This window comes from Cervus elaphus, chromosome 20, assembly GCF_910594005.1.
Source record: "Cervus elaphus chromosome 20, mCerEla1.1, whole genome shotgun sequence".
NCBI lineage: Eukaryota > Metazoa > Chordata > Mammalia > Artiodactyla > Cervidae > Cervus > Cervus elaphus.
In genome coordinates this window covers 77,174,274-77,199,562 of record NC_057834.1, presented here as the reverse complement: position 1 = coordinate 77,199,562, position 25,289 = coordinate 77,174,274, and the positions used below count along the sequence as shown (strand labels likewise).

The 25,289-nt window shown below is 38.7% G+C and overlaps 1 protein-coding gene across 2 annotated transcripts in view; it reads right to left on the bottom strand.

Annotated features, from left to right (window-relative positions):
- KYAT3 (kynurenine aminotransferase 3) overlaps window positions 1–25,289 on the bottom strand; it is a 73,786-nt gene that overhangs the window by 15,546 nt on the left and 32,951 nt on the right. For both annotated transcript variants that reach the window (XM_043876539.1, XM_043876540.1), the window contains 6 exons: window positions 16,742–16,891; window positions 11,121–11,207; window positions 9,961–10,086; window positions 9,745–9,865; window positions 4,076–4,152; window positions 425–514 (listed from right to left, as the gene is read on the bottom strand). In XM_043876539.1, coding sequence (XP_043732474.1) covers window positions 425–514; window positions 4,076–4,152; window positions 9,745–9,865; window positions 9,961–10,086; window positions 11,121–11,207; window positions 16,742–16,891 — 651 coding nt within the window. The remainder of the gene's footprint in view (window positions 1–424; window positions 515–4,075; window positions 4,153–9,744; window positions 9,866–9,960; window positions 10,087–11,120; window positions 11,208–16,741; window positions 16,892–25,289) is intronic.

Sequence of the window (25,289 nt, the reverse complement as noted above, 5' to 3'; positions counted from 1 at the left end):
GATTCCTCCAGTTCCATTCTTCTTTCTCAAGATTACTTTGGCTATTCGAGGTTTTTTGTATTTCCATACAAATTGTGAAATTATTTGTTCTAGTTCTGTGAAAAATACCGTTGGTAGCTTAATAGGTTTTGCATTGAATCTATAGATTGCTTTGGGTAGTATAGCCATTTTGACAATATTGATTCTTCCAATCCATGAACACGGCATTTTGCAATCCCCACCAGCAATGTATGAGTGATTAAAGTTAAAATTTTATGTGTTAAAACCAAAACCATTCTTGATAGCAATGAATATGTGTTTGCTTCTAAATTTCCAAATTATACTGAAAGGACATGAAGGAACTGAGCCAACTGAAGTACAGAACATAAAAATAACACCTCTGCCCAAAGACCATGCAGCAGCCCCAAATTACTGTAACACCTACCTGTAGAGGGGTTGCACAAGTATAAACAGTGTTTTGCTGAACTGTCTGTAAATGTTTTATCAAATGTTTAGGACCAATGGACCAGCCAAGCTGGAAAAGGAAAAGATTTAAAAATTAATCTAATTGTATGTACCAGATCTGATAGAGTAGTAGCTAAGCTTAATGCTATTATTAAATATATGCATTTCTAAAATGTTCACACTATGAAAGCTGTGCAGTCTTAGTAGCTAGAAACATTTCAACTTTGATCTTTTTGTGGAATAGTTTCCAACTGAAGTCACTAAATTCTGCCTTCAGAAGGCAAACAGTGCTTGCAATCATTAGTATCTACTTCTCTCTTTGAATTTGCTATTTTTGATATTCTGGAAGTCTAATAACTGGCAACAAAGCTTGTTTGAATATAGATAAAAGTAACTTTCAAAGAGGGCCTTAAGGGACTCTTCCATAATTTGGTTCTCCAAATTATGTTCTGGAAGACAATCAAGTTTCAATTTGATCAATTGTGATTGTATTACATAGTACAGTGGTTAAGTGCATGGATTCTAAACCTAGATTTCCTGCCCTGGCTGGAATTCAAATTTATTAGCAATGAAACCTTAGGCAAGTTGCTTAGATTCTCTGTACTTTAGTTTTAATGTCTGTAAAAGGGGAATAATAAATTACATCCAACTCAGAACATGGTTATGAGAATGAAAGAAATCAGTATGTGTAAATCTCTAGAACCTGGTACACAGTAAGCATTAAAACATTCAGTTCAGTTCAGTTCAATTCAGTCACTCAGGCGTGTCCAACTCTTTGTGACCCCATGAACTACAGCATGACAGGCCTCCCTGTCTATCACCAACTCCTGGAGTTTACTCAAACTCATGTCCATGAGCTGGTGATGCCATCCAACCATCTCATCCTCTGTCATCCCCTTCTCCTCCTGTCCTCAATCTTTCCCAGCATCAGGGTCTTTTCCTATGAGTCAGCTCTTCGCATCAGTGGGCCAAAGTATTGGAGTTTCAGCTTCAACATCAGTCCTTCCAATGAACACCCAGGACTGATCTCCTTTAGGATGGACTGGTTGGCTCTCCGTGCAGTCCAAGGGACTCTCAAGAGTCTTCTCCAATACCACAGTTCAAAAGCATAAATTCTTTGGCACTCAGCTTTCTTTACACTCCAACTCTCACATCCATACATGACCACTGGAAAAACCATGGCCTTGACTAGATGGACCTTTGTTGGCAAAGTAATGTCTCTGGTTTTTAATATGCTGTCTAGGTTGGTCATAACTTTCCTTTCAAGGAGTAAGAGTCTTTTAATTTCATGGCTGCAATCACCATCTGCAGTGATTTTGGAGCCCAAAAAAATAAAGTCAGCCACTGTTTCCACTGTTTCCCCATCTATTTGCCATGAAGTGATGGAACCAGATGCCATGATCTTAGTTTTCTGAATGTTGAACTTTAAGCCAACTTTTTCACTCTCCTCTTTCTCTTTCATCAAGAGGCTCTTCAGTTCTTTACTTTCTGCCATAAGGGTGGTGTCATCTGCATATTTGATGTTATTGATATTTCTCCCAGCAATCTTGATTCCAGCTTGTGCTTCTTCCATCCTAGCGTTTCTCATGATGTACTCTGCATATAAGTCAAATAAGCAAGGTGACAATATGCAGCCTTGACATACTCCTTTCCCTGTTTGGAACCAGTCTGTTGTCCCATGTCCAGTTCTAACTGTTGCTTCCTGACCTGCATACAGGTTTCTCAAGAGGCAGGTCAGGTGGTCTGGTATTCCCATCTCTTTCAGAATTTTCCACAGTTTATTGTGATCCACACAGTAAAAAGCTTTGGCATAGTCAATAAAGCAGAAATAGATGTTTTTCTGGAACTCTCATGCTTTTTCGATGTTCCAGTGGACATTGGCAATTTGATCTCTGGTTCCTCTGCCTTTCCTAAAACCAGCTTGAACATCTGGAAGTTCATGGTTCATGTATGGCTGAAGGCTGGCTTGGAGAATCTTGAGCATTACTTTGCTAGCATGTGAGATGAGTGCAATTGTGTGGTAGTTTGAGCATTCTTTGGCATTTCCTTTCTTTGGGATTGGAATGAAAACTGACCTTTTCCACTCCTGTGGCCACTGCTGGGTTTTCCAAGTTTGCTGACATATTAAGTGTAGCACTTCCACAGCATCATCTTTCAGGATTTGAAATAGCTCAACTGGGATTCTTGCCTCTTTCGAAAACTGACCTGCCTCTTGGGAAACCTGTATGCAGGTCAGGAAGCAACAATTAGAACTGGACATGGAACAGTAGACTGGTTCCAAATAGGAAAAGGAGCCCATCAAGGCTGTATATTGTCACCCTGCTTATTTAACTTATATGCAGAGTACATCATGAGAAATGCTGGGCTGGAAGAAGCACAAGCTGGAATCAAGATTGCCACGAGAAATATCAATAACCTTGGATATGCAGATGACACCACCCTTATGGCAGAAAGTAAAGAACTAAAGAGCCTTGATGAAAGTGAAAGAGCAGAGTGAAAGAGTTGGCTTAAAGCTCAACATTCAGAAAACTAAGATCATGGCATCTGGTTCCATCATTCCATGGCAAATAGATGAGGAAAGAGTGGAAACAGTGGCTGACTTTATTTTTCTGGGCTCCAAAATCACTGCAGATGGTGATGGCAGCCATGAAATTAAAAGACGCTTGCTCCTTGAAAGGAAAGGAGCAACCAACCTAGATAGCATATTAAAAAGCAGAGACATTACTTTGCCAACAAAGGTCCATCTAGTCAAGGCCATGGTTTTTCCAGTTGTCATGTATGGATGTGAGAGTTGGAGTGTAAAGAAAGCTGAGTGCTGAAGAATTGATGCTTTTGAACTGTGGTGTTGGAGAAGACTCTTGAGAGTCCCTTGGACTGCAAGGAGATCCAACCAGTCCATCCTAAAGGAGATCAGTCCTGGGTGTTCATTGGAAGGACTGATGTTGAAGCTGAAACTCCAATACTTTGGCCACCTGATGCAAAGAGTTGACTCATTTGAAAAGACCCTGATGCTGGGAAAGATTGAGGACAGGAGGAGAAGGGGATGACAGAGGATGAGATGGTTAGATGGCATCACTGACTTAATGGATATGGGTTTGGGTGGACTCCAGGAGTTGGCGATGGACAGGGAGGCCTGGCATGCTGTGGTTCATGGGTCACAAGGAGTCGGACACTACCGAGCCACTGAGCTGAACTGGGATTCCATCACTTCCACTACCTTTGTTTATATTGATGCTTCCCAAGGCCCACTTCACTTCACATTCCAGGATGTCTGGTCTAGGTGAGTGATCACACCATCGTGAATAACTAGGTCGTGAAGATCATTTTTGTACACTTCTTCACATTAGCTATTATTTTTTCTCCTTTTAATTAATATAATCAAACATTGCAAAGAAAAGAGTATCATCAGTTGGTTACTTATAAAATAAGAAAATTACCCTATGTGTCTTACTTTCAGAAGAATGATTACGTCTCAAAAAGGATAAAGACAATATGAAAACTGAATAAGAAAGCAGATCAGTAAGTATAAAAACCTGTGTAAACTAAGTATCTGTGTATTTAAAACACACAAAAAACTCTACAAGAAATAAGATATGTGCCTGTTTTCAAACAATTAAATTCTTCATCTTACCTTCCAGCCAGTTACACTGAAAGTCTTTCCAGCACTTCCTATGGTTATTGTTCTCTCCCACATACCTGGGAAAGTGGCTGAATAGCAAGAAAAGGGGGAAAACGGTTAGTTAATTGCTTTATAATCAGTCTACACTCAGTATAATCTAAAACCAAAAATGCCTTATAATATAGGCAGTATAGTTATTTCAATAGGTTTTTAAGAGATAATTTAGCTTTAACCCAAACTCAGCTGAAAATGTTACCAGGCTTGAAAACACTTAAGTGGCAAAATTATCTCCCAGGGCAGGAATGGTCAGAAGCCCCAGCCGCCAGCACTCCGGGCCGGTCCAGTGCAGCGGTCATCGGAGCAATAGCACCCGGCGTTCAGTGTTAGTGGTAGCTGGGGGCCAGCACGATCATTCTGTGGCACAGTTTTGGTTGTGGTTCTGGTAGTGTTTAGCTCACCTCTACTCTGTCCATTTTCTGAGTCTATTTCTACAGGATTCCTAGGGCAGTGGTTCTTAAAATACATTTCCCACCTAGCAATATCAGTATCACTGGGCTAGTCATTAAAAAGGCAAACTCTTGGATCCTCAGAAACTCTGGGGAAGGCCCAGCAATTTGCAGGCATGTGCAAGAGTGAGGGTGTGTATTTTAGAAATAGCACACTGAGATATAAATCCATGACATATAAGATATAAGGTAGCTAAAGAAAGTTCTAAAATATAAACATATGCAATTTCAGCCTATCATGAAATATCTGTCAATACTTATAAAGGTAGGAAAGCCATATAAATTGAAAGAGTTACCATTGTATTCTCTGTGAAACCCAAAAAAAAATCCCAAAAGGACAAATGAAAAAAATATTTAGAGGGTCCATTCAAAGACAGAATATTCTAACATATATCCTCTCAAGTTTTGAGACATTTCTATTCTTCCAAAATATTCCAAAGGACATGGCATGTCTTACTTTTCTATTTGACCACAGAAATATCTGAACTATGTATAAAGCAGAGTATCACTTCCTTTAAAGTAATAATATATATCCCAAATCAGGAACATCCATTATTAAGAACAAAAATTAGAAATAAATTCTTTGAAAATAAGAATTACCCAAACTAATACAAACCTAGCATGTTTTAACAATAAGTTAAACATGAAGTAAATAAAAACTATGTACACATCAAATGTAGGTTACATTCACAAAATATCAAAACTAATTAAAGTATTTAAAAGCTAAGTATTTTCTTGATGGCTATTTTGGCCATATAAAAGTGAATTTTTTTTTTTTCTTTCAAGGAGTAAGATGATCAGCTAAATAATTTATGAAGAATTCTATACTAATTTTCCAAATATCAAGGGATTAGTATATAAATACCAATGTATTAGTATAATCTCTTCCAGAACAGAGGTTTCTTTTGTTGAATGTAATGTCATTTTACTGAAACCTGGAGACACCATATGAGTCAAGAATGTGACGCAGTATGAACAAATTCTACAATTCCAATTAAAAGGGTCACAAGTAATTTAAAACATGGAGAATGAAGTGGCAACCCATTCCAGTATTCTTGCCTGGAAAATCCCAGGGACAGAAGAGCCTGGCAGGCTACAGTCTCCGGGGTCACAAAAGAGTCAGACATGACTTAGTGACTAAACACAGACACACAAGTAATTTAAGAATATCTAGATAAGCATGTCCTCTCCGTCTCAGAGATTTGGGGAGCTACAGAAGTTAAACAGAGTAGATGACCACAACACTGCATGTGAATATAGTAAAAGAAAAAAAAAAATCTTTACAGATCTGATGATTTAGAAAAACCATATCTAGTTCCAGTACTGCTAAGTTTAGCCTGCAGTTATATATGAAAGGCAACTGGTCTTTGCACTTCTCATGTATGACCCATCCTCCTTAAATCAACCACAGCAGCTATAACAGTTATTCACAGGCGACTTAGGCTTCAATAGAAGTCAGATAAAGATTAGAGACATGATGAAGAGTACAAGCCACACCTGGGAAAACTGTCTCTGTGACATGAAGGTGATGCTAATTTCATGATGTGTGGCCAGAATCTTATTGTATTAAAGAGTTACTATTGCACTCTGCAAATTGATGGAATAGCCATTTCTTATCTTTCATGTAACAAAGGCCACCGTATTTAACAGACTACATTTTCACATGTTTGCACTCTCTAAATAATGAAATAGAATGAATAATGAAATGAATAATAATGATAATGAAACAGAAATGAATAATGAAATCATTTTTTTCTTGTTTTAACATCCTGAGTTGTTACAACTAAAAAATCTGAGTTAAAAATATATGTCTTAAAAAAAAAATATATATATATGTCTTGATATCTTTAGCAAATAATATCACTTATACTTTTACCATGAAGTATTTATAAGGTTTAAACAATAAGTTTCAAGATCATTTAAAGCAATATTTTGAATAGAATATTGCTAAACTGAGTTAAATAAAATTTAAAAGCTTTGAGTTATTTCACAGACATGAACATTTGTAAAATGTACAAAATGTTAAGCATAAAATTATATTTATTCATTAGATAGATGCCTCTTCCTCTCTCTACTTAATCTTAAAAAAATTATCAAAAAATGTAATTGTCCATGTTGGCTTGATTTTCAACTGGGGAGTAATTAATGACCTGAGGCAGAGATCATCAACAAGATATGGGAAGGTGAACTCTGATGCAATTTTGACAAATAACAAAATGGGCTGTGCTAAGATACCATACCTTACAAATGTCTGGCCCTCTTTGTTTATACATTCTCCCTTAGAAGATACACTGCCTTCCATGTGTTCCACTATCAACAAAATTTTGATGACTGTCAAAAATAAATCCCTTCACAATTTGATCCTGGCAGTCAGGCCTATAATTCTACTTGTCTGTAGACATCTCCTCCCCTATGTCTCAAAGACACTGAAACAGCATCAGAAGCAGGAATTTCCTTTGCTCAGCTCTTCCCACAGGCCTGTCTCTTTCCATTTCCATCCCTGGTTAAGGCCTCATCACTGCTGAGTGGTCCAGGCTAGAGATCTCAGAATCATGCTTGCCTTCCCACCTTCAAATGCTATATTCTGTGCCCTACAGTTTATACTTCTAAACAACCCCAGCGTATGATCTCCACTGCCAGGGCATCTGACTTAAAATCCTCACCTGCAGCTGGTTCTTACCTTTATAAAACAAATCCAATACAGAACCAATTACCTTGCCTCATCACACCTCGTCATTGCCTGTTGTAGCTGTTCTCAAAGTACGCTCACTCGTACCCTGATGATCAAATTAATTATTGAGTTTTTTTAATAGAGCTTGAAAAATTCAACTTTAAGTTTTCCACAGAATTTTCTTTAGCGCTTCAAACTGCTACTGGTTATCTCAGTAGTAAAGAACCAGCCTGCCAATGCAGGAGACATGGGTTTGATCCCTGGGTTGGGAAGATCCCCTGGAGAAGGAAATGGCAACCCACTCCAGTATTCGTGCCTGGAAAATCCCATGGACAGAGGATTCTGGCAGGTTACAGCCCATGGGGGTCACAAAAAGAGAGTTGGACACGATTTAGTAACTAAAACAACAACTGGTTATCTGATGGTTATCTGATGGTGAATGGTTATCTGATGGTGAATGCTACCAATAGTGAAACAAATGAGCATCGGGAAATGAACAATAATGGCAAAAATCAGAAAAACTCAGATGTATTTATTTCAATAACACTTTGTTACAGGCAAACACACACAGATTTGGGATCTTTATATTGACTTCTAATTATTGAATTTCTGTTAAGAAAATTACCTCTAAAAAAAAAAAACAAAAAAAGAAAATTACCTCTAGCTTCATGATGAAATACAGTATATATTGTCACTAATTCATCATATGAACATTGTGACTTCACTATACTCTATCACTAAAATAAAATAAAAGTTTAAGAACCATTGGCTCCCTCTCAATGAAATTTAAGTTCTTTATATTCATATATAAATTCCTTCAGAATCACCCTACTCTTCCATTCTCATCTGTGCCAGTTATTGCAACACACTCTTATAAGCCAGTTAAGTATATCTTGATCTTTCATGCCGTCTCACCTTGGTACACAAGTTTATCTGAGAAGAATTTTCTTTCTACTTCTCTGACTAAGTCCATCTTTTGCCCACTTTGTTGATCTCCTCTGCGTCTCCACAACAGTTTGTAATTTACCGTGGATAATTATGATGTGTGCAACAACTATTTATGTATAAGTACACTAATTTTAAAATTTATTGGTTCCTGACAGTGATATTAGTTATTCTTCCCTCACCCTTTCATACTTACTATTCATTTTATTCAACGATTATTTTCTGATTGTCTACCATGCACAAGACCCTATTCTGGGAACTAAGGATTCAGAAGAGATCAAAACATTTAAAAATCCCTACCTCCTTGCAGGTTAGAAGTAAAAATATACAGATCCTGATATTTGTTATACAGGAAAACACAGGACAGAAGGGTTTTCCTGGTGGTCCAGTAGTTAAAAATCTGCCTTGCAATGCAGGGGACATGGGTTCGATCCCAGGTCCGGGAAGATCCCACATGCCTCAGAGCAACTAAGCCTGTGTGCCATAATTACTGAGTCTGCATTCTAGAGCCTGTGTTCTGCAACAAAAGAAGCCACTGCAATGAGAAGTCCGAACACCGCGATGAAGAGTAGCCCTGACTCTCTCCAACTAGAGAAAGCCTGAGTGCAGCAAAAAAGACCCATCACAGCCGAAAAAACAAAACGAAAGAACAGAAAAGGGACAAAGAAAATGCAGAGAGGTTTAAATCTTAAATGTTGTGGTCATAAAATCTGAAAACTGAATAAAGACCCCAGGGAGGTGACTCTGAGTCGTTTGGATATCTGAAGGAAAAGTGTTTCCAAGTATAGGAAGGGAAAGTACAAAGACCCAAAGACTGAAGCACAGTTATACCCCCGTAGCTGATATAAGTTTGGATCACCCCAGAAGACACCATGGTATCTGTGAGATGGCCTGGGTGTGTGTGTGTACACTCAGTCACTTCAGTCATGTCCAACTCTTTGTGACCCTACAGACTATAGCCCACCAGGCTCCTCTGTCCACAAGATTCTCCAGGCAAGAATACTGGAGTGGGCTGCCATGCTCTCCTCCAGGGGATCTTCCTGACCCAGGGATTGAACCCGCATCCCCTGCATTGCAGGCGGATTCTTTACCACTGAGCCACCGGGGAAACCCGAGATGGAGTAGAAATGGTGAAATCCATTGCAGCAATACCTTACTGTCACAGCAATTTCTTTCCTGTTCATCTGGCATTTCAGCATTTCCCTTAGTAGGGACAGACCAGCTCAGGAATAAGTAAGTTCCCGATGTCTTATATATGAAGTAATAGCTAGATTATTGGGGGGAAAAAAAAAGCTAAGAATAAAGGCAAAAGTACCACTTCTCTGGTTTCCTAGTTGTATCCTGTGATCTAAAATCTCGTCTCCTAAGTTTGTACTGCTTGTCCTTCAACCTGTTCATAAAACCACTCAAACATCATTCATTCAAGTCCCATTTTTAAATGCTCACAGACATCTATCCATTATAAAGACTATTCTAAAGCTGTTCTGGGATCCTTTCCAATCAGATATTCCACGTGTCCAAACACATTTAGATCTGTGACTCTACATAATAATTGGTACCTATTTTAAAATGCTTATTTCCAGTATATACAAGCCATTCATAAACCTCATCACTGATGCAGAGTGTGTCATATTTGATGCAAAGGTCGGCAATTACTTGGAGTTCCTCTTTGGTATACACCTACACATATGAAAGGAAACAGAAGAGCAGAGCCAGTTATTCAACGTGTGAGAGAATGACGGATCAGAAGACGTACAACGAGATCAAAGACTCACCTTGCCAAGTGGGTTATGTGGAGTATTTAGTATTATAGCTTTGGTTTTGGAATTAAATTTGCTTGCCAGTTCTTGAGGATCTAAGGTCCAGTCAGAACTAGAGCATTTTTTCCCATCAACAGGTTTCTAAACACGAAGAATGAAGATGTGATTTAATTCAGTTAATTCATGTTTGCTGTATTATAAATAAATAACCTAATAAGGAAAAAAAAAAGTAGAGAAAGGCATGGCAAAGGTAACTTAATAGATAACTAACAAAGGAAAGAAACAAAAATAACTAAGATTTATATCTGCCTTAAGAGCCCAACAGGACTTGAGTCCCATGCTCATACCTGTTAAATGGAAACATGAACTCTGTCAACATTAACAGCTGTAAAAGTGCCTAAATTCCTTCAGAGGAGCCAGCTATATGGTTATGGTTAACACGTCTTATTATGGTTAACAGCTATGATTAACACGTCTGACTCTATAAGGCTAATAGAAGATTCTGTGATTCACCTTAGTGTGTTACTTGTTTTAATAAGATTTTTTAAAAAGACAATGAAACTATACTGTATTCCTAAAGATAAAAGTAGAGTAAAAAAACCAGAACACTTCATTCAGAATTCAGTAAGTATTTATTGAACACCCAGCACATACCCTGGGATTCTCAGGGGGTTCAATAGTAAAGAATCAGCCTGCCAAGCAGCAAACCGGAGTTCAATCCCTGAGTCAGGAAGATCCCCTGGAGGAGGAAATGGCAACCCACTCCACTATTCTTGCCTGAAAAATCCCATGGAGAGAAGAGCCTGGAGGGCTACAATCCGTGGGGTCACAGAGTCAGCCACGACTTAATGACTAGACCACCACCAGCACATACCCTGCACTGTCCGTCACTGGGGACCAGAGCTATAAAAGTGAGTCAGAAGTGGCCTCTGACCTGGTGGTGCTCAGTCAGTAGGGCAGATACATAACCACAAAAAGTAGTATCACATACAATGCAGAAGCTGTTACAACAGATACATGGCAAACATATGATGAAGTAATCAAAGTTACCTTCAGTCATGGTAGAGATATATAGTAAATCCCAAAATGTAATTAAAGTAGAAACTTTATTGGCAACAAAGTAATTGGCATTTTCAAAACTTTTTAAAAAACGTAAATCATAGGGGCAGACTTACACATCTCAGGGGAACAAAAACAGGCGTTGCTCCAGCCATTCTCACCATGGGCTCATAGCAGTCATAGAAAGGCACTATCACTATGACCTGGAATCAAACCAAATAACAAATCTATCAATAATTAATCCATTTAACAAATACTGTGTACGTACTATGTGTTGGGCACTATACAACATGCTAAGATGCAGCAGTGAAGAAAGCAGGCTTTGTCTTCACACACCTGAGTGAAAAAGACCTTGGGAACAAACTTGTCAGGAGCCTTGATTGGACCCTTTGATTTCCCAGGGAGCTCTGTGGATAGGCTTGCAGTGGGACCCTTCAAATTGTATGCAAAATTTTCTACATGCATAGGTTTATTTTACTGGAGTAAGAGTCCATAGCTCTCATTACATTCTCAAAGGGATGATCTAGCCAAAAACAGTGAGTTTAAATTTCAAATTAAAAAACAAACGATCAGTGGCAGAGCAAGACCAGAAGGAAAGAGAGGACTGCAGGGATGCTCTCTGTTATGGAGTAGTAATTTCTAAGTATTATCCTGAGAGAAGAACAGGGAAGCCTGGCATGCAACAACAGTCCATGGGGTCACAAAGAGTTGGACACAATTGTGTGACTGAACACAACAAAGACGTTTCTCTTTTTTTCAAAAACATCCCCAAACAAAGACAGAATGCAAGAAGACAGGATGCTACCATTAATGTCTGACACCCACAATTTCCCTCCAGGTGACTTACATCTGGATTCTTTTTTCCTAGCTCCTTTGCTCCTACAAGGTCCTGGAGGCTCCTACAGGCTCTCTCAACCTACTCATGGCCTGTCTCTCAGGTCAGTGGGCCAGACCAACCTGTTCTGCAATATGCCAGTCTGGACCTAGTATCCCTGACCTTTTGCTTTTCTATAATGAGTTTAAACACATGATTTATATCCATTGTCGACATTCACTTTTTCTCTTTTTTACACACAGCAATACTTCACAAACATTTATTATTATTTAGTTTTAATGTATTGTTTTAATGGCTATTTGAGAGTCTCCTGAATTCTAGGATAAATTTTTTATAGTTTGTGTAAATAACAGTACAGTGTGAATTAGTGACTGCACAGTTTCTCCATTTTAGTGCTTGTTACTGCTAGACTAAAGAGTATTATAAACACCTTTTATGGTACCTTATTATATATATACATGTATGTATATATATATTCAAACTGCTTTTGAAAAATCTGGCAACAATGTATAATTTTACAAGTCTACACTTAAATTGAAGAAAGTAGGGAAAACTACTAGACCACTCAGGTTCTGACCTAAATCAAATCCCTTACGATTATACAGTGGAAGTGAGAAATAGATTTAAGGGACTAGATCTGATAGACAGAGTGCTTGATGAATTATGGATGGAGGTTCATGACATTGTACAGGAGACAGAGATCAGGACTATCCCCAAGAAAAAGAAATGCAAAAAAGCAAAATGGCTGTCTGAGGAGGCCTTACAAATAGCTGTGAAAAGAAAAGACGGGAAAAGCAAAGGAGAAAAGGAAAGATATACCCATTTGAATGCAGAGTTCCAAAGAATAGCAAGGAGAGATAAGAAAGCCTTTCTCAGTGATTAATGCAAAGAAATAGAGGTAAACAACAGAATGGGAAAGACTAGAGATCGCTTCAAGAAAATTAGAGATACCAAGGGAACATTTCATGCAAAGATGGGCTCAATAAAGGACAGAAATGGTATGGACCTAACAGAAGCAGAAGATATTAAGAAGAGGTGGCAAGATTATACAGTAGAACTGTACAAAAAAGATCTTCATGACCCAGATAATCACAAAGGTGTGATCACTCTTCTAGAGCCAGGCATCCTGGAATGCAAAGTCAAGTAGGCCTTAGGAAGCATCACTACAAACAAAGCTAGGGGAGGTAATGGAATTCCAATTGAGCTATTTCAAATGCTAAAAGATGATCCTGTGAAAGTGCTGCACTCAATATGTCAGCAAATTTGGAAAACTCAGCAGTGGCCACAGGAGTGGAAAAGGTCAGTTTTCATTCCAATCCCAAAGAAAGGCAATGCCAAAGAATGCTCAAACTACCGCACAGTTGCACTCATCTCACACGCTGGTAAAATAATGCTCAAAATTCTCCAAGCCAAGCTTCAACAATACGTGAACCGTGAATTACCAGAAGTTCAAGCTGGTTTTAGAAAAGCCAGAGGAACCACAGATCAAATTAACAACACCCACTGGATCATCAAAAAAGCAAAAGAGTTCCAGAAAAACATCTACTTCTGCTTTATTGACTATGCCAAAGCTTTTGACTGTGTGGATCACAAAAAACTGTGGAAAATTCTGAAAGAGATGGGAATGCCAGACCACCTGACCTGCCTCCTGAGAAATCTGTATGCAGGTTTAGAAAGCAACAGTTAGAACTGGACATGGGACAACAGACTGGTTCCAAATAAGGAAAGGAGTACGTCAAGGCTGTATATTGCCACCCTGCTTATTTAACTTCTACGCAGAGTACATCATGAGAAACGCTGGGCTGGATGAAGCACAAGCTGGAATCAAGACTGACGGGAGAAATATCAATAATCTCAGATATGCAGATGATACCACCCTTATGGCAGAAAGTGAAGAAGAACTAAAGAGCCTCTTGATGAAAGTGAAAGAGGAGAGTGAAAAAGCTGGCTTAAAGCTCAACATTCAGAAAACTAAGATCATGGCATCTGTTCCCATCACTTCATGGCAAATAGATGGGGAAACAGTGGAAACAGTGGCTGACTTTATTTTTTTGGGCTCCAAAATCACTGCAGATGGTGATTGCAGCCATGAAATTAAAAGACAATTGCTCCTTGGAAAGAACGTTATGACCAACCTAGACAGCATATTAAAAAGCAGAGACATTACTTTGCCCAAAGTAGTCAAGGCTATGGTTTTTCCAGTAGTAATGTATGGATGTGAGAGTTGGAGTGTAAAGAAACCTGAGCGCCAAAGAATTGATGCTTTTGAACTGTGGTGTTAGAGAAGACTCTTGAGAGTCCCTTGGACTACAAGGAGAAACAACCAATTCATTCTAAAGGAAATCAGTCTTGAATATTCATTGGAAGGACTGATGCTGAAGCTGAAACTCAAATACTTTGGCCACCTGATGCGAAGAGGTGACTCATTTGAAAAGACCCTGATGCTGGGAAAGATTGAAGGTGGGAGGAGAAGGGGATGACAGAGGATGAGATGGTTGGAGGGCATCACCGACTCACTGGACATGAGTTTGAGTATACTCCGGGAGTTGGTGATGGACAGGGAGACCTGGCGTGCTGCGGTTCATGGGGTTGCAAAGAGTCGGACACGACTGAGTGACTGAACTGAACTGAACACTAAACTGCCTTTAAGTTTGTGTTGGTTAAATTCATGGCACCTAATTATCATTCTAAATTTCTACTTTTTACTATTTATATTTCCTGTTCAAGGCCTGTCTCACTGGAGTCAATGGAGGCCCTTACATTCTAAAGTCCCTTTGTTTGTACTTGTCATCTAATTCACACTGAATATTTTCTATACAACATGCTATGTTAGGTGTTGGGTATTGTGGAGGACAAGACATGAGCCAGGAATATGTTTTCCTCAAGTTCATTAGACTGTGATATTCTTAGGGACTAAGATGACCCATCTTTGCAGCCCTGATGAGACACAGTGCCTGGTATGAAGTGAGAGCTCAATGAAGGAAAGGAAATGGGGGAGGCAGCGAGGTGGAACTGAGAATATACCTGACACTCTTCCCTGAAATTTCCTTATTTTTACAATGGAAATGACTCCCCTCTCTTTTTGAAGAATATTGACTGAGCACTCACTATTTCAAATGCTGGCTCTACAACAACAAACTAATTTTCCTGGAACTTAAATTCTACAGAGAGAGACATAATAAATAAGAAACAAGGAAGTAAATTAGATAATTTCAGATAGTAATAAATATTATAAGGAAAATAATAGGCCCATATGATGCAAAGTGATGTGTGTGGTTTCAAATATTAGATAAGTTGATAAGGCAAGAAGAATAGAGAAAAGAGGGCAAAGGGCTGAGCCTTGGGACACACCAACAGAGTGCAGAGATGGAGGAAGCAACACAGGAGTAACACGACCGAGGCCTGAGCTGAAACTTTCAGCTATTTTACAGGAATAAAGTAAATTACATACATGAGTGTATGACTATACTTCCTCACCAGGATTCCTTAAGTAACTTATTGTTTGGCCGAGCAGAGGGAACAGAGATATAAAAGAAAAGGTAATACAAAGTCACAGAGGTATCTTTCATAAAGGAGGTACAGATACAGTGCTGGCGGGGTGGGGGTGGTTCAGGACTTCCCTGGTGGCTCATTGATGAAGAATCTGCCTGCCAGTCCAAGGGGATACAGGTCCGATCCCTGGTCCGGGAAGATCCCACGTGCCCTGGAGCAGTGAAGCTCCTGCACCACAACTACTGAAGCCCCTGCTCTGCAATAAGAGAAGCCATCACAGTGAGAAGCCCACACACCACAACAAAGGCTAGCCCCTGCTCACCACAGCTAAAGAAAGCCTGCACTGAGCAATGAAGATCCAGTGCTGGAAGAGTTCAAAGGAGGGAATTAACAATACAGATCACGGCAAATATTCATTCCTCAGACTTGGCTTACCCAACACCTCTCTGGAGCTTTCTGGACTTATATTAGCAGAGTTCATCACTTCTTCCTCTCATCACCATGGTAACTTACACATTCCCCACCACTGCCTATCACAGTGCATCCTTCTGTATCTGTTTACAAATCCATCTCTTTCACTAAACAGGGAACCTCTTCCACATAGAAACAGTCTTTTTAAAAAATCTTCTCTCCCACATTGTCTAGCACACTCTCAATAAATTTTGAATAAATGGAAGGGGTGAGTAAATATGAAAGCAAGGGTACTGGAATGATAAGGGTACTGAGGAAGCAGGAGCAGAGCTACTGAGGTCAGTGCTAAAGTGGGTTTTATATCACCTCACTAAATAAAGAAGTCACTCAGTTGTCTTGTTATACATCCCTCACATGGTACTGCTAACAATACAGGGCACAAAAAAACAGTGACCAAATACTTGTTGATTGAGTTTTAAAAGTTGTTTTAGCAGCGAAAACTAAGATTCATCTTCCCATACTACTGCTAACCTCTTTTACCTGCCCTTATGTAAACAGGCAGTAAACAGAAGAACAAACAACATGCAACAAAAGTGAATGAATCTCACAGACAAAATGATAAATGAGAGAAGCCAGACTCAAGAGTATATACTGTATGATTCTATTACATCAGGTTAAAGAGCTAGTGAAATGAATCTCTGTTGACAGAACACAGAAGACTGTTACCTCTGGAGACTACAGACTAGGAAGGGGCAAAAGGGAGCCTTCCGGGTTGCTGGAAATGTACTATATCTTCATCTGGTTTGTGGTTACAGGGAGACAAACATGCACACATATAAACATTGACTAAGTTGTACTTAACAGTTTTTTGTGAACTTGACTGCATATGTACTATATTTGAAAAATACTTAAAATAAAAAAGCATTAAAAAAGTGAAAATAAAAGCAAGACAAATGATAGTGATTAATACAGGCAGCATGATAATGTTAATATACTTACTTCATCCCCCTCATCAATCAATCCTTGAATGGCATTAAAAAGAGATCCATATGCTCCTACAGTCACGAGGATTTCTTCATTTGGATTGATTTGATTTTGATAAAACTTTTCATACAGGCAGGACAGAGCTTTAACAAGTGATGGATGACCCTGTTGAGTGAAAAGGAAGAACAAACCCTTGGATTTAATTATGAGACCTACTTCTTTGAGATAGTTTGGCTCTGAAATGTTAAAAATTTTTAACATTTAGGTTTTACAATTCTCTAACGTGTATTTTTATGGCAACAAATTTAAAAAAATTGTTCCCCTTATTTTCAGAGGGTTCCTGAATGAATGGTCATGATGATTTGCTAATGATTAAAAACTTCCCTATTAAATGACTGATTTTTGAATACAAAATTTCAAGGTATCAGCTTTGTTATCTGATATCTTGATATCTGTTTTTTTCTGCCCAGCGTCTGCATCCTCTTTTTGCTTTCAGTAACCACCCTGATTTTCAGTCATTTGTAGAAAATATTAGTAAAGTGTCCAAGTGCAGGTGTTATGACTTTGTTAGGAAAGCACCCAGCTGTGGAGTAATAAACTGGGTCAGGATGCAGGAGAAGAGGGAGATTGCTTAGATATACCCTAGGTTGGTGAGGTAAAAGAGTATGGCTCCTTCTAAGTTGTCCATCCCAGTTCATACAAAGAAAAGGAGGAAGTTTTTTGTTAAGGGTGTATTTATTTGTCATCGTTTTATTTCTTTTGGAACAGTGGCATGTATGTCCCAGAGCCTCACCTGGTTAAAATCAATAAAAGTGAAGCCAGAGCACATTTTTCATATTTGAAATTAGGAAGTATTATAGTATTAGAGAAGCTGGTTGTAATTAGTAATAGAAGGTCAAAAAATATACACAAATTGTTGAAAGAGCAAGAGATAGTTGTCACCCCTCCCAGAAATCCAAAATTCTTTGAATGCATATTAATACTAGGTTTAACAAATTCTAGCAAAGGGTGATATGAAAGCAACTATAAACACTATACATCTGTCCTTATAGTAACAAGGATTTGTGTTTACATTTTTTAATTACAAAGTGACTCATGATTCATGTAAGTAAAATGAGGCAAAAGATACATAAAGAAAAATTATCTTTCCTCAAAATCTCTTATTTCCCATGCCCTGAGGTGACCAACGTCCACAGCCTGCTGACACTGCAACCCCATCCCCACTGCTACACAAATATAAACACACACACATTATATACACTCATATATATTCACAAAAGCTGGAAAATATACGAATGATGGGTATGGGTATGTTCCAAAAAAACCTCACTTACAAAGTCAGGGATTGGTTGGACTTGGCCCATGGACCATAGCTTGCCACTCTCTGCCATGGGTCAATTTAGGGAGAACTGACACCTTAACATACTTAGTCTTCCAATCTATGAACATCATATATCACTCCATTTATTCAGGTATCATTTAATATCTCTCAACAAAGTGATGCAGTTTTCAGTGAACAAATATTGTATATATCTAAAAAAATCAGTTCTAAATTTCAGTGTGTTTGGATACTATTGTAAATGGCATTTTAAACAATTTTATTTTATTTTATTTTATTTTTTTCTTTTTTCTGGCTATTTGCTTTTTTTTTTTATTTTATTTTATTATTATTATTTTTTTATTCTTTGAATCAGCCATGGATTTACATGTATTCCCAATCCCGATCCCCCCTCCCACCTCCCTCTCCACCCGATTCCTCTGGGTCTTCCCAGTGCACCAGGCCCGAGCACTTGTCTCATGCATCCCACCTGGGCTGGTGATCTGTTTCACCATAGATAGTATACATGCTGTTCTTTTGAAATATCCCACCCTCACCTTCTCCCACAGAGTTCAAAAGTCTGTTCTGTATTTCTGTGTCTCTTTTTCTGTTTTGCATATAGGGTTATCGTTATCACCTTTCTAAATTCCATATATATGTGTTAGTATGCTGTAATGTTCTTTATCTTTCTGGCTTACTTCACTCTGTATAATGGGCTCCAGCTTCATCCATCTCATTAGGACTGGTTCAAATGAATTCTTTTTAATGGCTGAGTAATATTCCATGGTGTATATGTACCACAGCTTCCTTATCCATTCATCTGCTGATGGGCATCTAGGTTGCTTCCATGTCCTGGCTATTATAAACAGTGCTGCGATGAACATTGGGGTGCACGTGTCTCTTTCAGAACTGGTTTCCTCAGTGTGTATGCCCAGAAGTGGGATTGCTGGGTCATATGGCAGTTCTATTTTCAGTTTTTTAAGAAATCTCCACACTGTTTTCCATAGCGGCTGTACTAGTTTGCATTCCCACCAACAGTGTAAGAGGGTTCCCTTTTCTCCACACCCTCTCCAGCATTTATTGCTTGTAGACTTTTGGATAGCAGCCATCCTGACTGGCGTGTAATGGTACCTCATTGTGGTTTTGATTTGCATTTCTCTAATAATGAGTGATGTTGAGCACCTTTTCATGTGTTTGTTAGCCATCTGTATGTCTTCTTTGGAGAAATGTCTGTTTAGTTCTTTGGCCCATTTTTTGATTGGGTCATTTATTTTTCTGGAATTGAGCTTCAGGAGTTGCTTGTATATTTTTGAGATTAATCCTTTGTCTGTTTCTTCATTTGCTATTATTTTCTCCCAATCTGAGGGCTGTCTTTTCACCTTACTTATCGTTTCCTTTGTAGTGCAAAAGCTTTTAAGTTTCATTAGGTCCCATTTGTTTAGTTTTGCTTTTATTGCCAATATTCTGGGAGGTGGGTCATAGAGGATCTTGCTGTGATTTATGTCGGAGAGTGTTTTGCCTATGTTCTCCTCTAGGAGTTTTATAGTTTCTGGTCTTACATTTAGATCTTTAACCCATTTTGAGTTTATTTTTGTGTATGGTGTTAGAAAGTGTTCTAGTTTCATTCTTTTACAAGTGGTTGACCAGTTTTCCCAGCACCACTTGTTAAAGAGGTTGTCTTTTTTCCATTGTATATCCTTGCCTCCTTTGTCAAAGATAAGGTGTCCACAGGTTCGTGGATTTATCTCTGGGCTTTCTATTCTGTTCCATTGATCTATATTTCTGTCTTTGTGCCAGTACCATACTGTCTTGATGACTGTGGCTTTGTAGTAGAGTCTGAAGTCAGGCAGGTTGATTCCTCCAGTTCCATTCTTCTTTCTCAAGATTACTTTGGCTATTCGAGGTTTTTTGTATTTCCATACAAATTGTGAAATTATTTGTTCTAGTTCTGTGAAAAATACCGTTGGTAGCTTGATAGGGATTGCATTGAATCTATAGACTGCTTTGGGTAGAATAGCCATTTTGACAATATTGATTCTTCCAATCCATGAACACGGTATGTTTCTCCATCTGTTTGTGTCCTCTTTGATTTCTTTCATCAGTGTTTTATAGTTTTCTATGTATAGGTCTTTTGTTTCTTTAGGTAGATATACTCCTAAGTATTTTATTCTTTTTGTTGCAATGGTGAATGGTATTGTTTCCTTAATTTCTCTTTCTGTTTTCTCATTGTTAGTATATAGGAATGCAAGGGATTTCTGTGTGTTAATTTTATATCCTGCAACTTTACTATATTCATTGATTAGCTCTAGTAATTTTCTGGTAGAGTCTTTAGGGTTTTCTATATAGAGGATCATGTCATCTGCAAACAGTGAGAGTTTTACTTCTTCTTTTCCTATCTGGATTCCTTTTATTTCTTTTTCTGCTCTGATTGCTGTGGCCAGAACTTCCAACACTATGTTGAATAGTAGTGGTGAGAGTGGGCACCCTTGTCTTGTTCCTGATTTCAGGGGAAATGCCTTCAATTTTTCACCATTGAGGGTGATGCTTGCTGTGGGTTTGTCATATATAGCTTTTATTATGTTGAGGTATGTTCCTTCTATTCCTGCTTTTTGGAGAGTTTTAATCATAAATGAGTGTTGAATTTTGTCAAAGGCTTTCTCTGCATCTATTGAGATAATCATATGGTTTTTATCTTTCAATTTGTTAATGTGGTGTATTACATTGATTGATTTACGGATATTAAAGAATCCTTGCATTCCTGGGATAAAGCCCACTTGGTCATGGTGTATGATTTTTTTAATATGTTGTTGGATTCTGTTTGCTAGAATTTTGTTAAGGATTTTTGCATCTATGTTCATCAGTGATATTGGCCTGTAGTTTTCTTTTTTTGTGGCATCTTTGTCTGGTTTTGGAATTAGGGTGATGGTGGCCTCATAGAATGAGTTTGGAAGCTTACCTTCATCTGCAATTTTCTGGAAGAGTTTGAGTAAGATAGGTGTTAGCTCTTCTCTAAATTTTTGGTAGAATTCAGCTGTGAAGCCATCTGGTCCTGGGCTTTTGTTTGCTGGAAGATTTTTGATTACAGTTTCGATTTCCTTGCTTGTGATGGGTCTGTTAAGATCTTCTATTTCTTCCTGGTTCAGTTTTGGAAAGTTATACTTTTCTAAGAATTTGTCCATTTCATCCAAGTTGTCCATTTTATTGGCATAGAGCTGCTGGTAGTAGTCTCTTATGATCCTTTGTATTTCAGTGTTGTCTGTTGTGATCTCTCCATTTTCATTTCTAATTTTGTTGATTTGGTTCTTCTCTCTTTGTTTCTTAATGAGTCTTGCTAATGGTTTGTCAATTTTGTTTATTTTTTCAAAAAACCAGCTTTTAGCTTTGTTGATTTTTGCTATGGTCTCTTTAGTTTCTTTTGCATTTATTTCTGCCCTGATTTTTAAGATTTCTTTCCTTCTGCTAACTCTGGGGTTCTTCATTTCTTCCTTCTCTAGTTGCTTTAGGTGTAGAGTTAGGTTATTTATTTGGTTTTTTTCTTGTTTCTTGATGTAAGCCTGTAATGCTATGAACCTTCCCCTTAGCACTGCTTTTACAGTGTCCCATAGGTTTTTGGTTGTTGTGTTTTCATTTTCACTCATTTCTATACATATTTTGATTTCTTTTTTGATTTCTTCTATGATTTGTTGGTTATTCAGAAGCGTGTTATTTAGCCTCCATATGTTTGAAGTTTTAACAATTTTTTTCCTGTAATTGAGATCTAATCTTACTGCACTGTGGTCAGAAAAGATGACTGGAATGATTTCAATTTTTTTGAATTTTCCAAGACCAGATTTATGGCCCAGGATGTGATCTATTCTGGAGAATGTTCCGTGTGCACTTGAGAAAAAGGTGAAGTTGATTGTTTTGGGGTGAAATGTCCTATAGATATCAATTAGGTCTAGCTGGTCCATTGTGTCATTTAAGGTTTGTGTTTCCTTGTTAATTTTCTGTTTAGTTGATCTATCCATAGTTGTGAGTGGGGTATTAAAGTCTCCCACTATTATTGTGTTACTATTAATTTCCTCTTTCATACTCGTTAGTGTTTGCCGTACATATTGCAGTGCTCCTATGTTGGGTGCATATATATTTATCATTGTTATATCTTCTTCTTTGATTGATCCTTTGATCATTATGTAGTGTCCTTCTTTGTCTCTTTTCACATCCTTTATTTGAAAGTCTATTTTATCTGATATGAGTATTGCGACTCCTGCTTTCTTTTGGTCTCCGTTTGCATGAAATATTTTTTTCCAGCCCTTCACTTTTAGTCTGTATGTGTCTCTTGTTTTGAGGTGGGTCTCCTGTAGACAGCATATATAGGGGTCTTGTTTTTGTATCCATTCAGCCAGTCTTTGTCTTTTGGTTGGGGCATTCAACCCATTTACATTTAAGGTAATTATTGATAGGTGTGGTCCCGTTGCCATTTACTTTGTTGTTTTGGGTTCACGTTTATACAACCTTTCTGCATTTCCTGTCTAGAGAAGATCCTTTAGCATTTGCTGAAGAGCTGGTTTGGTGGTGCTGAATTCTCTCAGCTTTTGCTTGTCTGTAAAGCTTTTGAATTCTCCTTCATATCTGAATGAGATCCTTGCTGGATACAGTAATCTAGGTTGTAGGTTATTCTCTTTCATTACTTTCAGGACGTCCTGCCATTCCCTTCTGGCCTGGAGGGTTTCTATTGATAGATCAGCTGTTATCCTTATGGGAATCCCTTTGTGTGTTATTTGTTGTTTTTCCCTTGCTGCTTTTAATATTTGTTCTTTGTGTTTGATCTTTGTTAATTTGATTAATATGTGTCTTGGGGTGTTTCGCCTTGGGTTTATCCTGTTTGGGACTCTCTGGGTTTCTTGGATTTGGGTGGCTATTTCCTTCCCCATTTTAGGGAAGTTTTCAGCTATTATCTTCTCGAGTATTTTCTCATGGCCTTTCTTTTTGTCTTCTTCTTCTGGAACTCCTATGATTCGAATGTTGGGGCGTTTCACAGTGTCCCAGAGGTCCCTGAGGTTGTCCTCATTTCTTTTGATCCTTTTTTCTTTTTTCCTCTCTGCTTCATTTATTTCCACCATTTTATCTTCTATCTCACTTATCCTATCTTCTGCCTCCGTTATTCTACTCTTGGTTCCCTCCAAAGTGTTTTTGATCTCATTCATTGCATTATTCATTTTTAATTGACTCTTTTTTATTTCTTCTAGGTCTTTATTAAACAGTTCTTGAATCTTTTCAATCTTTGTTTCCAGGCTATTTATCTGTAACTCCATTTTGTTTTCAAGATTTTGGATCATTTTTATTATCATTATTCTAAATTCTTTTTCAGGTAGATTCCCTATCTCCTCCTCTTTTGTTTGACTTGGTGGGCATTTTTCATGTTCCTTTACCTGTTGGGTATTTCTTTGCCTTTTCATCTTGTTTAGATTGCTGTATCTGGAGTGGGCTTTCTGTATTCTGGAGGTCTGTGGTTCCTTTTTGTTGTGGAGGATTAACCCAGTGGGTGGGGTTAGACGATTGGCTTGTCAAGATTTCCTGGTTAGGGAAGCGTGTGGGTGTTCTGGTGCGTGGAACTTGATTTCTTCTCTTTGGAGAGCAATGGAGTGCCCAGTAATGAGTTTTGAGATGGGTCTATGTGTTAGGTGTGACCTTGGGCAGCCTGTATGTTGATGTTCAGGGCTATGTTCCTGCGTTGCTGGAGAATTTGCGTGGTATGTCTTGCTCTAAAACTTATTGGCTCTTGGGTGGTGGTTGGTTTCAGTGTAGGTATGAAGGCTTTTGGACAGTCACTTATTACTTAAAGTTCCATGTAGTCAGGAGTTTTCTGGTGTTCTCAGGTTTTGGGCTTAAGTCTCCTGCCTCTGGATTTCAGTTTTATTCTTCCTGTAGTCTCAGGACTTCTCCAACTATACAGCCCTGATAAGAAAACTTCTAGGTTAATGGCTAAAAGATTCTCCCCCGTTAGGGACACCCAGAGAGGTTCACAGAGTTACATGAAGAAGAGGAGAGGGAGGAGGGAGATAGAGATGAGCAGGAGGAGAAAAAGGGGGACTCAAGAGGGGAGAGACAGATCTACGCAGCTGTCTGTTCCCAGAGTGTTCTCTGTAGCCCAGTCACCTACAAAGATTCACAGAATTGGATTGGGAAGAGAAGGGGAAAGGAGGAAATAGAGGTGTTCTGAGGTAGAAAACAGAGAGTCAAGATTGGGAGAGAATAATCTTCGGTTTAAAAATAGGGCTTCTCTTCTTTTTTTTTTTTTTTTGTAAGGTTATAGTGTATTGAAAATGAAAATTAAGGAGTAGTAGAGGAGTACTAGAGGACTTTAAAAGAAATAAGAGAAAAAGAAAAATAGAAAATAGAAGAGAAAAAGGAAAGAAAAAAAAGAAGAAAAAAGAAAAAAAAAAGAAAGAAAAAGAAAAAAAAAAAGAAAGAAAGAAAAAAATCCCCTAATTAAAAAATCGTAGAAGTCTATGGAAATGAAAGTTAAGGAGTAATGGGGGAGTAATAGGGGATTTTAAAGGAAAATAAAAGAGAAAAAATAAAAAATAAAAAATAAAAAAAGGAAAAAAAAGAAAAAAAAAAGAGAAAAATGTAAAATTGTATCTAGGAGTTTCTCTGGAGCTGTTGCGGTCAGTGTGGGTTCGGCTCAGTTTCAGATAGCTCCTCGTTCCAGCTTACGCTTCTCGATATCTACAGGCCACTTCCGGTGTAGTCAATGTTTCCTAGAGGGATTTTAATCTGTTGCACCAGTCCCTTCTGAAGCGGTTCCCTTTGTTTATTTGGCTTCTGTTTGCCGGTCTCTTCAGAGCCTCATTTCCGCCCTGACACAGGCGGGCGGAGGTGGACTCTAACTCAGGTAGCTAGTTCCGTCGCGCTGCCGGGAGGGGCTGGCGCTGCCGGAAGTGGCTGGTGCTATGGGGACGGGCTTGGGCTGCGGGGTCGGGCTGGCGCTGCCGGGAGGGGCTGACGCTGCTTTCTCCGTCTGCGCTGCTCAGGCTCCCGGCTGTTCTATATGGAGCGCGCCCCGCGCTGCGCGAGGCTCCAGCCCTCGGGTGTTCCACAAAAGCGCGGAGCGAAAAGCTGCGCCTGCTCTCTGTGCCTTTCCCGTCAGAGCGGTCCAGGCAGCCAGGGGCTTGGTGGGCGCACTCTCCCCAGGTGTGGCGCGCCCACTCCCTTCCACGGACCCAGTTTCAGTTTCCTCTGGCGCCAGTCGGGTGCGCGCGC